This window comes from Nipponia nippon, unplaced genomic scaffold, assembly GCF_047370975.1.
Source record: "Nipponia nippon isolate SJK-2023a ecotype South Korea unplaced genomic scaffold, ASM4737097v1 scaffold_3, whole genome shotgun sequence".
Taxonomy (NCBI): domain Eukaryota; kingdom Metazoa; phylum Chordata; class Aves; order Pelecaniformes; family Threskiornithidae; genus Nipponia; species Nipponia nippon.
Genome location: NW_028262347.1, coordinates 60,456,877 through 60,470,011, shown reverse-complemented (window position 1 = coordinate 60,470,011; position 13,135 = coordinate 60,456,877). Strand labels below are relative to the sequence as shown.

General features: G+C 42.4%; 1 protein-coding gene across 3 annotated transcripts in view; it reads left to right on the top strand.

Annotated features, from left to right (window-relative positions):
• Positions 1-11,423, top strand: part of ABTB3 (ankyrin repeat and BTB domain containing 3) — a 179,109-nt gene extending 167,686 nt beyond the window's left edge. For all 3 annotated transcript variants that reach the window (XM_087765465.1, XM_087765464.1, XM_087765463.1), the window contains 5 exons: positions 302-404; positions 2,154-2,235; positions 3,243-3,311; positions 6,038-6,151; positions 10,007-11,423. In XM_087765465.1, the coding sequence (XP_087621591.1) occupies positions 302-404; positions 2,154-2,235; positions 3,243-3,311; positions 6,038-6,151; positions 10,007-10,216 (578 nt within the window). In that variant the 3' untranslated portion in view covers positions 10,217-11,423. The remainder of the gene's footprint in view (positions 1-301; positions 405-2,153; positions 2,236-3,242; positions 3,312-6,037; positions 6,152-10,006) is intronic.
• The last annotated feature ends 1,712 nt before the right edge of the window (positions 11,424-13,135 follow it).

Sequence of the window (13,135 nt, the reverse complement as noted above, 5' to 3'; positions counted from 1 at the left end):
GGTAGCAGAGCTGGGAGGTTGTGCCAGCTCTGTGTGGCGGGGATGACTGGCTGTCATCTCAGCAAAGGTCCTCACAGACTTCAGAGCTTTGAATTCCCTTCGTCTGAACTCCACGTGGCTGTCTGGGGGGCTTCTGTCTCAGGCTGTCCAAAATAGCTTTATGAGCTTTACTCATTAAAAACGATATCCTTTTATGCTATTCTCTTCTTTTGTCAAAACAGGAAAATATTCTGTACGTTCATGACCTCTTCCAAACTAAAGTTATTGGCTTTTTTTTTTCCCCTTCTTTTTGCGATTCTAGATCCCCATTTTCTTAACAACAAAGAGATGTCAGATGTTACATTTCTGGTGGAAGGAAGACCATTTTATGCACATAGAGTGTTGCTATTTACTGCATCACCAAGGTAAAAATATAGAGATGTTTCTGTTTTTTAACAAAAATAGAATTTAATTTTGTGGTCTTGCTCCCCCACCCCCCCCCCGCCATTAAGATTCTTTGAGGGCTAATGGCCCAATCTTAGTTGTTCCTAAGCAGAACATCTCAACAGCTTGTTTCCGGTTGATCTGCAGGACACTTAACAAGTACTCCCATCACTAGATTCCCACCCAGTAAATGATCCATGCTTCTGGCCATGCATCTGATTTCATTCCGCTGAGGCACACTTGCATGGAGCTCGTTGCTGCATCCAGCTCTTAATCATAGAGGAGTCTTAATATTTTGATTCTTAATAATAATTTATCCTGTGAGTGGCTAAATCTTGCCTCACATCAGTGTAGGCAGTCTCCAGGAAAATTTAGCTACTATCACACAGTTCCTGGACAGCATTTGACATTTTTAAAATAAAATTAAATAACTATGAAACGTATCATACTGTATCCAAAGGCAGTATTTATAGTTTGTTCTCTGTGCTCAGAAGGCTGGACGTGGGTTACCCAGCTCAACCCAACCTTAAAATTGCTCACAAACGTTATTTGTACACAGCTTTACAATTGAAAGGTGTGCTTTTAAACAAATTTAGCTGGGCCTCCATAAGGGCTTATTTCAAGATGTGGCAAGGACAAGCCACTGAGTTTGGGTAGTTTGAGCAATGTGGGAATTCATGCTGGATATGCTGCCAACCCACAGCGCAGAGTAAAGAGATTTGCATAAAGCAACTGCAGTGTCTGACCCTGCCTTCGATTAAAAAATGGGTATTTTGGTTTAGAGCGTATTGGTAGAGGTACAAACACGTTCCAAACTCCAGCTTTAAACCTACTAAATTGTGTTCATAGTAGAGTTTGACACTAGTAAAAGCAAGTCAATGTTATCCATCTTTTAATTAACAAGATGCAATTGTGATACGGAAAAGGTTACCATCCAGCAAATGCTGGTCTTGATAGATAAGCCAAGCTTTGCAGTACTGCTAGAAGGTCAGATGAATTATCAAAAAGAGGAAGTACAAGGGCAGATGTTCCTGAGAGCGCATTTCCCATTTTTGCCTTCTGATCAAATGGGAGTATCTAGTTTTGAGAACTAGATTGCTGCATATGTATATGTCTCACATAAATCTGCAATTTTTAACTTAAAATGTATTTTTTTCCTCAAACTTGTGTCTGAATTTCAGGTTTTGATAATCAGAGAATAGCAACCTATCCAGTTTTCTGTCCTGCCTCTTCTTACACGATTGTATTGAGCCTGTATAGAAGCATTAAAAGTCTTAGGGTAATTGTTTCATTGTGTTCCAAAACATTTTTTTAAAGCAGCATAACGGACATAGGCCAAAATTTATCTCCTTCAAAAAAGAAGGTGTGCAGTTTTTAAATGCTGCAAATCTTCCTAAAAGATCATGTTGCTTCCAAGGGGAAAAAAAAATTATTTTGGTTTTGTAATATGCATCATTACAGTATCTGAGTTTCCTATGTACGTTTTATTCTATTGTGATCTTAGATGTAGTTTTCCAAAATTTCAAATTGAAATCTCCTAAAAGAGAGGCTTCTTCCTTTTGGTTTGAACTTTATTTTATGTCAGTGCCTAAATCTTGATGCTTTTCGGTGACAAATCCATTCATTTCAGCGTACTGTTTTTGCAAGAGCTGATGCTGTCCTTCCACTTCACTGTACTTTTTCACAGAGATAATTGGGCTGGTATTTCAATCTTGCTCCTTTTTATTTAGGTTTAAAGCACTGCTGTCTAGCAAGCCCTCATCTGATAGTGCTTGTATTGAGATCAACTATGTGAAGTACCCCATCTTTCAGGTAAAGTCAGTTCTCACATTGAATTTGAATGGAACATGTAATAGGAACATCGCACATGCCCTGTCCAAATTAGTACGTATGTATTTGGTAAACACGTAGCTCAGGGTAGTGGTTTCATGAGCACAGGCTTCATCTCTGTTCATACACTAAGGTGCGGAGTACTATTGATTGCAAATGTCATGCCTGACCAGATACAATAGCGTGCATTTCACTTATACGGGGTATGCAGACAAAGCAGTGCGTGCCAAGGTAAAGCACTGGATTCTTTTTTTCTCTTGTTGGCTCTTTCTGTATTTAATGGACAGGCTCGGAAGAGACACGGTTCATTCCCTTCCTTAGCAGTATTGTTCAATCAATTTTTTGCCATGAAAATACAGAGCTTGCTTTCTGTATCTGTAATGTGTACGTGTATATGCTTCCCTTTATTTGAGCCAGAGCTCAGACAGTTCCATGTATTGACTGTTACCACTGCAGATAATTCCCAGCTGCCTACAATAACTTTAGGCTTGCTGGAACCTCACTGCAGAGGGATCTTAGCTGGCTTGTATTGCAGTGCAAAGCCTCCCCCACTCTTTTCTCATCATCCATGCATGCCTACACACAGCTGGGTGAAGGTGGGGCTGCCATTGCCAGGGAAGGAATAAGGGAATAACCATTATATATGCTATATTTTCCTGAATCAATGATGTATTTAACATACTGGGAAATACACTGAAAATTCAGAATGAATTAATCAGCTTCCTGCAAACTGTCTGGAGCTCACCAGTAAGTCCAGACAATGTGGCTGGTGAGGGTTGAGGTGTTAGACGACCTGTGAGAAGCGAACATTGAACTGTGCAGAGAGAGTAACCAAATATATCTTGAAATCAGGAGGTTTGGGCCATTTTTATCTACAAATCCTTAGTGGTGGTGGAGAGCCTCAGGTATTGCCTGCCATCTTTACATCACCCCATGTTCCCTGATGTGTTGGATTGCTTTTTATAAACACTCCCTTTGTTTTATTACAGCTGGTTATGCAGTATCTTTATTATGGAGGTGCAGAGTCACTCCTGATTAAAAATAATGAAATTATGGAGGTAAGAGACATTTATCTTAATTGCAGTGGGAGCAACGCTAAGTGATCTCTGTACCGTTCACCCAAGGGCACATGGCCATTGGGCAAGACGTGAGCACTCCTGTAAGAGCCAGCAGTGCCTCACCCAGAGTGCCCAGGCTGTCCGCAGTCCTGCGAGAGACACTCCGTCTCCTTCTCTGCCGGTCGCCCGTTATGGTGACTTTTGCCAGTATGAAGTTGACTGTCAGAGAAGAAAGACTAGAAAAATTATGATCATCAAGCAAAAAAAATCTGAAATAAAAATATTTAGTTAGATGCTTTGAGAGGCTCTTTCAAGGAAATGCAAAGCATGTGACTGTCACATTTTCTGAATAAAACCTTAAGCTGCTCCCTGAGATACAGAGACTTCTTTGCCCCTTTCTCACTGGATGCAAAACATCCAGTGCCGTTGCATCCACATGCGAAAGCCAGACAAAGCCAACTGGAGCTGACTGAGCCTTCAGTGTAGCTACACATCCACAACCTGTATGGATGCTAAGTCATCCTCTTCCAAATACTGTGTGCTGTCATTGCCAGCTATGATCAGCCTAACGACTCCGGCTGTACAGAACTTAGCGATATTTGAGCAAATTCTTGATAGTCATTCAGGGATTTTTCCTCTTGACAGTCACCAAATTATGGCAACCAAAAGGAATACAGGCCAGTAAATACTAAAATCAGAGCTTAAACAGTTGATAAGCATCAGTGTACAGATTATAGTCTGCCACCATGATGTTTCATTGTTGCCTACATTAGTTAGTCTGTCCCTATGACAGTACTGTCTGAGGTGCCCGTGCAAGGCTTGACTTTTACCAAAGTACTGCTAACAAGGAACTGGGAGCGACTCTGTGGGGTACGAGTAGCCAGGGTGAATCAATTCTGATGGGTACAGGGACAGCTGTACCAACCCTGCTGGCAGCCAGAGGATGGTACTAGTCCGGACTGTAATTATCCCCCTCCAATGCAGGCAGTGGATTTTTAACTAAGCGTACATGCATTGACTTTCTGAGCTTTACAGGAAAAGGTCACTGATTCTCTATTTCACTCATAGTTTTGAAAGAAGCTCCTGAATTTCTAACCCTTTCTGAAGTAAGGAGTCTCAGACTAGGCAGTGCAATGGCTTTATAGAGATGCGTGTCTTATCACCTAGGCTGCTAAAAAGCTTGTGCTGCAGTTCAGCTGGCTGCTTGCTCTACTTCTGTGACATCTCAAAACTTCTGTGACTCAAGAATGTATGACTGATTGATTGATCTGTTGATAACAGATCTGGCCACGGTTCCTCACAGTTTAAAGTAATTACAAGCCAGCACGTGACTGCTTGAGCCACAGAGGCAGCTGGAATAGGATTTGGCTTTATCTTTCAAAACTGCATTTAGCAACTTGCCTTATTACAAATATGATAACAAGAAGCACCAGAAATACTCCACAGAAATCTTTGCTGCAATTCATAATTGGGGCCAGCTGGCTGCTATCACATCAGCACTGCAGATTTCCAGCACTTGGTTTTATTTATGGGATTAAAGCAGAGCTTGAGCAGACTGCATAGAAGAAGTCAAAATAATGTCATGAAAGTTTCAGAGTTTTGCTCCCCAGTGCTCCTACCTAGCAGCATGAGAGCCCTTTTGGGATTCACAGGATAACTTTTTGTCATGCAGTCCTAGATGATAAGGGCCGTATAAACGCCTAAACACCTTAGCCCAAGAGACCTGGCTGGGTTAGAGCAAGGTATCAAGCAATGAGGAACCCCAGCGTGCTTCCTAAGCCAGAGCAGAGAGCCAGAGGTGATTACCTACCATGGAAATGCAGAAAATGAAATTCCTTTTCCCAGCTGTAAAAGGACAGAAAGGGTGCAATAGGGGAAATCTTAGCACTACTGAAATCAGTTGGAGAACTCAAAATTTAAGCTATTTTCACCCCACAGGCTTCAGGTCATGCCCACAGTGTACAGTGGCTTGCAGAGATCCCCAAGGCAGTGGCAGTCCAGGTAGCATAGCCATGGGGTGGACACATCACTGAAGAGGGAGGTCAGCTTGAGTCCTGATGGCAGGAGACCTGTGGTAGTGCAGCAATACAGACACATGACACTAACATGAGTGTTAACCAGGCAGTGCCTCGCACCGGAGCAAGGAGTATATGGAGATCTGACTCCATTTCCTTGAGCCTGCTGAGGTGACAGATTTGAGGTTTATTGCCTCTCGATTTTTAAGACTGCCCAGCGTGGTTGTCATCATCTGGTTTGAATTCCTCTATACTCTTGGTCCTGGCCCTTCTGCTGACATCCCCATATCCAGCCCAGGTGCTCTGTTTCAGGCAGAGCCTGGGGAACGGTTGAAGCAGAACCCTTTTTTCCTGGAATGTAATTGCGGATCCCTCCTCGCAGAGTCATGTTTGCGAAGTGACCAAAGACTCTCCAAGCTCCCATGTCCTTTTTCTCTCTCACGCGCCATCCCCCGCCATCCCAAAGTCAGCACATTGACCTGAGCAGCCTGTGGTGGTCTCTCCATGTACAGCTTCCCACAGCGCGGTCTAAGGGGACTGCAAAGGGTTGAAGCAATCAAGCAGCCTTCTCATTCTGACTGTTTGTCAGTACTTACATGAAAACTGAAGCAGGGGCAGAGAAAAAAATATAAGGAAACAGTAAAGATGCAAGCTCCAATTCTTTATCACTCAGCGGTTTTGACTTTTTTTCCTTGCCTTTTTTTTTTTTAGCTTCTCTCTGCTGCTAAATTTTTCCAGCTTGAAGCTTTACAACGACACTGTGAGATCATTTGCGCAAAAAGCATTAATACAGAAAACTGCGTGGATATTTATAATCATGCCAAGGTAAAAATAACCACATACGCTTGCATGTTATGTGTCTGTCGTCATACTCATAGGTCAGTTTTATAAGTAGTGAGAGTTTGTTATTTATTTAAGATGTGTTATTTACTGGGACTGAGTGGCTAATAGGTACCGAATATGGTGACAGTCCTAAATAATGTAGAGCATCTGTGGCAACTGCTCAGCCCCGTCTCTAAGTGCTTCAAACTCAATTTGAGCGTACCACCGCGTGGCAGACCTATCCCTTATCATGGCAACCCAAACTGCTGAGTTATTCAACAGGAATCACCTAACTGAATGAGACCTCTCTTTCACCTTCCAAGATGCATTTTCCCTTTACAATTTCCTGTTCCCTCCTGCCTGAAGCCCGCTGGGGTGATACACTCAATGCTGGTGACAGCTTGTCAATACATAAAAATGTCACGTTGTCAAAGTGCAACGTCTCCGAGCTGTGCAAGAATGGTAATGAGAATTTTGTGTCTTGGAGAGGTGAGATTTGCAGCTTCTTACTGGAATCAAATTATTTACTTAGCTTGTGAGGGGGCCTAAGTCATTAGGCATAAAAGCATGGCATTTTTTGACCTAGAAAACCCATTTTCGCTCATTGATGGAGGTGGTTGCCACATTGATTAGTTTCAGTTTTTCTCCTTCTCTTGTGTGCTTAGTGGTTAGACTTTCACTTGGAAGATGGAAATGATACACAAATAGTTGCAATGAAATATTTTTAAAGCGTTCCTTAGGTGATTTTTTCTATAACTTACATGGTCTGCACGAAAGATAAAACGGTGCAGCGTGACATGGAGGTTTGATTGAACAGAGTAATCCTGCAGATTGCTCCAGACCCCTGCAGATCTGACCTGCATTCCCATCACCAGGTATTTCCTACAGAGAGTAGTAACGTTAGGTCTTGATGTACAGATAACGTGCAATCGGTATTTGAAATAGCATAAACTTCCACCTATAAAATGAATAAGAAATGAGGTATATCTGCAGGTCTATTTATTGTAATAGGGAAAAAAAATCAGCAGTGCAGGAAACTTTTGAAAAACATTTGATTTATCTTCTAGCTCATGTGGGAACTTCTTGATTTGTATTACTGTTACTAAAAGCAAAATGAATAATTTTGTTTTAAAAATCACGGTTTTTTCGAATTGTGAAATGTGGCTGTTATTTACATCCTGACTGAAGAATGTTCTTACACCGAGCTTTAGACCTGTCTTAGCAACTTGTACACTGGCGATGCTGGGACTGAACAAATGCAGTGGCTAAATCCAGCTCCTTGTTTGCCCGCAAGGGCCCAAGTTTGCAAGTTTTCTGTGCCTGCATCTCCCAGCGGAGTCAGTGGAAATGGTGTACTTGAGAGGCTTTTATGGCCAGAGTCATGTTTGCACTGATGTGGGAAGTGCGTTGCAGAGATAGCCAAGCGAGATGTGAATGTAATCTTGACTTCTGGAATTAGTTAAGCCACATCACACTAGAGCTCTGCATGGACTAATTTACCCTGCTTCCAGTAAATTACAAGGGCTAAGTTTCATACTGCTGTAGCTAGAAGGTTTGCAGGACCTGAATTAGCACATTTAAATCTAGTTCAGATACCTCTCTCTTACACTGTCTGCAGAGCAGAGAAGATGCTCCATCTTTTTGCTCCCGGTTTGTGTGATGTGCAGGTGATTAATCTGAGCACAGATTATTCTGCCCAGAGTGCTGCGGTCACACAGCAGCTTCATTTGTTTGCTATGTGAATACGAGATAATGGGATGTGGCGGAAGAGGCCAGATGGTCCTGATAAGCCAGGGGAGCTCACAGGCAGTTTGAGCGCAGCTTGTCAGCCAGCCGTCTGCCTTTCCATGTTGCTCTCCGAAGTGTGGAAGAAGCTCGTGTTAGACTGCAGTGAGGATGGGAATAAGATGATCAGGCACTGAAGCCAGGAACCGCCACATCAGCCAGGAGCAGGTTTTGAATAACTTGCTCCTGTCGTAGGTACCGTTTCTAGTCCTTGCTATTTTGCAAGCTCAGCTGCACCTGCAGGAACTCGGGTGATGCTGCGACCTGCTTTTCCATATGGGGATGTGCAGCAGGTTGGCCCAGAGAGACATGGAGCACATGGAGTCTTTGTCATCATAATGGGGAGAAAGATATGATTTGGTGGAAGCATAGCACGAAGTGAGCACACATTTGGAAAGCTGTATGTGGTGGGGGCCTAGGTTGTAGAACAGTGTTTAGCAGGGTGGTGAGCTGTGTAAAAGGAGCTGTAGGAAAAAAAGATATTGAGATCCTGTGTTAAAGAGGTGAAGTACTGGTAGGAAGGTTACACAGTGTGGATTTGGTCACATTTACAATTTAAAAACTGAATCGAGAGTATTAAAATCATCTGTGGCATCCCCATGGGCTTTCCATTCTTAAAATTGCAACATCTACAAAGGCAGTTACTTGATTAGTATCACTTTAAGGGTTTCGTTTTTCAAAGCCTTTGTCACTGTTCTTTACTTCCAGAAAGAAATGAAGTAACTGGGAAAATTGGATTTATAATGGTGATTGATTAGTTACCACTAATCATGTGTTTTACGTGAATGCCCCCGAACTCCAAACAAAATCATCTGGAGTTTCAAATACATGCCTAAAACACTCAGCCCTTGCACAGATTGCAATCTGGGCCTCAGAACAAATCTGAAAAAGAAAAGTACATTATTTCCTCAACGTCATAAATATATTGAAATAATGAATAGGGATGAATAGTGTTTCAGAGAAGAATACAAATTCACACATGCTCTCACATCCAGGTGCAAAATAATGCACTCATAATTTGATGAAAACTTGCATGGTTTGAAATCAAGTTAAATTCATTCATTTTCCTTGGGAAGACAGATCCTACCTAGTCTTAATCGGTTTTGGTTTGGTTTTTTTTTCCCCTCTAATTTTATTTATTTATTTATTTAGCAATTTCCATTCTTAGTTCCAAACGTGATGTTAAGGTGCTGGTGGGCAACACTGCTGTGTAGTTGTTCCAGTCCAGACCCAAAGCTATGCAATGACCCAGCAGTTCTGGACCTTCAGGCTTCTCCTCACAGCCAAAGGTTCCTGCTTTACTGAGAGCTCGGACCCAGCAGGAGTGTACGTGGGCAGGAGGTTGGGCTGAGCACTGCTCTCTACACTTGCATGGCTCAGAATTACACCTATAGTGGAATATCACGGCTATACTCCTTGTATGACCACAGGATCTAGCCAGTGGGTGATGACCAGTACAGGTCACCCATCAGATGACCACTATGGGTCATTTAAGGTTTGCTTATACGTTTTTGCTCACACAGTTAAGGTTTTCTCACACATTACAGTATCCCTGCCTATTACCCAGACGTGGTTCAGTGTAAGGGGATACTGACAGCTCCAAACCACATGCTCTGCAAACCTCCTTTTCTCCTCCAAAGATTCCTTGAAGCATGAAACTTTGCAGGGCAGATCATGTGTCTGATCCTTGCTAAGGATGGCATTCATTAAACTTGGTCTGTCATAAGTTGTCCCAAACCTATAGTTTTAGGGTGTAACTTCTAGAATGAAATCATGGGTCTAGTGAACTCTGCGTGGTAAAACTCCCACTCATTTCCAAGGGAGCAAAGCTTCATCCCTGAAGTTTGTTTCCTTAACAGCCATTGCCTTATAACATGGAATTGTGATCAGCATCATCAGTATAAAATACTGTTTGATTAACTCCTTCCCCTCCCACATATGTATCTGTAAGTGCTACGGTGCCTGTCTCAAAGGCTTAGTTTGTGTATTTGTTTGTGTGCAGCTCTTATGCACTGTATTTGTTGAGCGGGTTTTATCAGAATGGTTATCTCTCTCTAATTTCACTTCTTGTAGTTTCTCGGAGTCACAGAACTATCTTCCTATTGTGAAGGCTACTTTCTAAAAAATATGATGGTCCTCATTGAAAATGAAGCTTTCAAACAGCTGTTGTATGACAAGAACGGAGAAACGTCTGGTCAAAATGTACTACAGGACTTACAGAGGACGTTGGCCACAAGGATTCAGTCAATTCATTTGTCTTCTTCAAAGGGCTCCATTGTATAAAGCTGAGGAAGACGGTAACCCTCTAATAAAGACCCTGCAAGTTAAGTCTGCTGTTGCAGTTGCTTAAACCCGTTGCAGTTGCTTAAACGACTACAAAAACAAAATATTAAAAAATTCTACTTCGCATCCAAATAGTTCTGTGTTGGCCAAAGGTCCTGCGCTGGGGCTGCAGCCCCGTTTGGATGAGGGAATACAGAAAACAAAGCTCCTCCATGTTTTTGAGCAAACGGGATACAAGAGCATCCAGTGAATCGCTGTTGTACTCCAGTTCTGAACGCACGTGCGTGGTCGTGGAGCTCGATGCCAACAAAAGCCAGAACTCGCATCAGTGAACAGCAGAAGCCCCTGCCTGAGCGGTGGTGCCGGGGAACACCCCGATTAATCATTTAAGGCGGTTTTGTTCCAGTGTTACACGTTTAAGAACTATATCTATCCCGGAGTCCATTATCTAGTACATTTAAGAAATGTAAGAACTGTTATTGCTGTCGAGCAAAGATCAACTGTATTAGAGAGTGGGTAAGACTGTTACAGCAGAGGAAATATACTGGCAGATTTTTAGGGGTGGGAACTTTTTAAATTGTTCGTTACAAAAAATGGGGTGGCCTTGTAGTTTAAAAACTATTTCTTAAGCTTAAAATTTCATTTTCAACAGAGCTGTGTTTGAGAATTTATGTAACATGTTTTGGTTTTTTTAAATGGTAAAAATGTACATTGTGTAAACATACATATGATCAAGTTTTGCTTGTATTCTTTCCTAGGGTGGTATAATCTTGCCTAACAGGCTATGGTTACACCAAAGAGGTACATTACCCAGACTATCTCTAATACAGTAGTTGGGGGGCGGGGGGGCAGGAGAACTGCATGCTACTCGTGATTTGGGGTTAAAAACAATGACAAACTCAACATGCATTTGCATGGTAACTGTACCTGTGAAATGTTACGTTCGTGCTTCATTTCGCCAAGACAAATGCAATGTTACTTCTTGTCAAACTTCATTTGTGAAATTAGCATATTTTTTTTAATTTGGTGCGATTGATTGTGATGATACCCCTGGAGACCCTTCTTGAGATGCTGATTTCTGTTTGTTACAGTGAAGGGATAATAACCGGTCTTTACTTCAGTAATGTGTCGATACTTTGCTACTGGCCAGAGATTGTGTCTGAGTTAGACTTTTTTAAATTATAATTAAATATGTACTATAGAATGATTTCTCACTGTATCCTGAGAATGTATAGGTTATCTGCAATGCAGGGTTTGGGTGGGGTGGGATGGGGGGTGTGATTTAATGTCAAAGCTTCATTTATTTTGCAGCATATTGTTAGCAAGACAGATCTGCTACATGCAACAACATACCTGATGTTCTGTCTCTGAAAACCACAGCAAGAAGTAGGCAAAGATGTTGCCTTCTCCATGGCAAAGTGACATTAATATATTTATTTTCTAGCATGCCGTTCAGAAACTGTGCCCAGTTCATAGACTTTAGAAGTTTTATTTTGACAGTGCATGTTAACCTCTTGTTCTTTTGTTGAAGTATCTACGTCGGGTGCTCTTCCATGTTGATAGCTTTTGGCATGCTCGGAGAACAGTTTTGGCTTTAGTTATCAACACGGTAGGAAGCTGTTTTATGCCTCTGAGGCGTAAATCCTCCTGTGTGCTTGGTCTTTTAAAGCCTCTACAGTTTCTGCAACAAATTACAAAGATGTCTAAACTGCCACTAATGTCGCAGAGACACAGCAGGTCAGACAATTAGACTTTTTTTGTTCTGCATAGTAGATGTTCACATAAGATGTTGCCTGGAACATTTAGGTAATGGCAACTTCTGTGTGAATGTTGTGATCTTAGAGAAGCGAGACCATGGTTGATGCAACAGCAACATGCAGGCGTGCTTGTTGTCATTTGGTGTGCCTCCTCATCCACAGAAACCCATCTTTCCATGCCAATGATAACTAGACAGGAGAAGACCTCACCCTGCGGCTTCATGCTTTAAAATAGCAAAGTTTTTCAGACAACGATCGTGATATTAAAGTTCTCCCCGTGGGTACATGCGTAGTGCCCAACGAAGTCATCAGGAGTTGCATACGCATATATCCATAGGCAAAGTAGCTTTTTTCTGTGAAACGTGCCCACAGGTATACCTGTGGATAGGCAGTCTGGTGTCTGATGTTGTAACGATAGCCACAAGTGTTGTGCCCCTGTTTCTAGCTCAGATACTAACTGTGCTTTGGTAAGGGATGTAGAGTCCTGTGTGCGCAGGCTGCCCCTGGAAGGTGATGTCTTTTGAGCATTTGTAGAAACCTGCCTGGGACTCATTAGGAAGGAAACACTGATATCTGTGTGCTAGTCGTTCTTCTGATGAGTTGAGAGTATCTGTGGTAACATTTACTGGTTTTCTTTCAGAGATAAAGGGCTTAATATGTCCTTTGGTAGCTGTACATGAACTGAGTGGTCGCTGTGTTTGGGCACTCAAAGGCAAACGCGAGCTAAAGGCTCTAGCGAGAGAGCGCAACTGCCTCCAAACACACACTGCGCAGGTCTGCCAGCAGAGCTGCCTTGGCCCGCACATTCGTGAGTCCCGTTGCTCCTTCGGGGGCTTGTGAATCTGGATGGCTGAGCACAACAGAAAGTGTGGCACCCACCGCTGCTGCCAGATCTTCTTTCCTGGTCTCTAGCAAATGGTAGGAGAGAACAAGCCCCAAGACACTGTCGTTCAAAGCTGTTACAGGAAGGGATTGCGGCTATTGATTTATAAGGGAATAATTTTTGCCCTTTGCAACACTGGTAATCCCGAAGTCATAGCTGTATAGCTGAAAGGAACCTTAAAAAAAAAAAAAAAAGAATCATGATTTTCAATTCTTTTTTGACCTGTGACCCCCCATCACTTCTGCTAGCAGAAGAGCCAGCCCCTGTGTAACCCTGGCA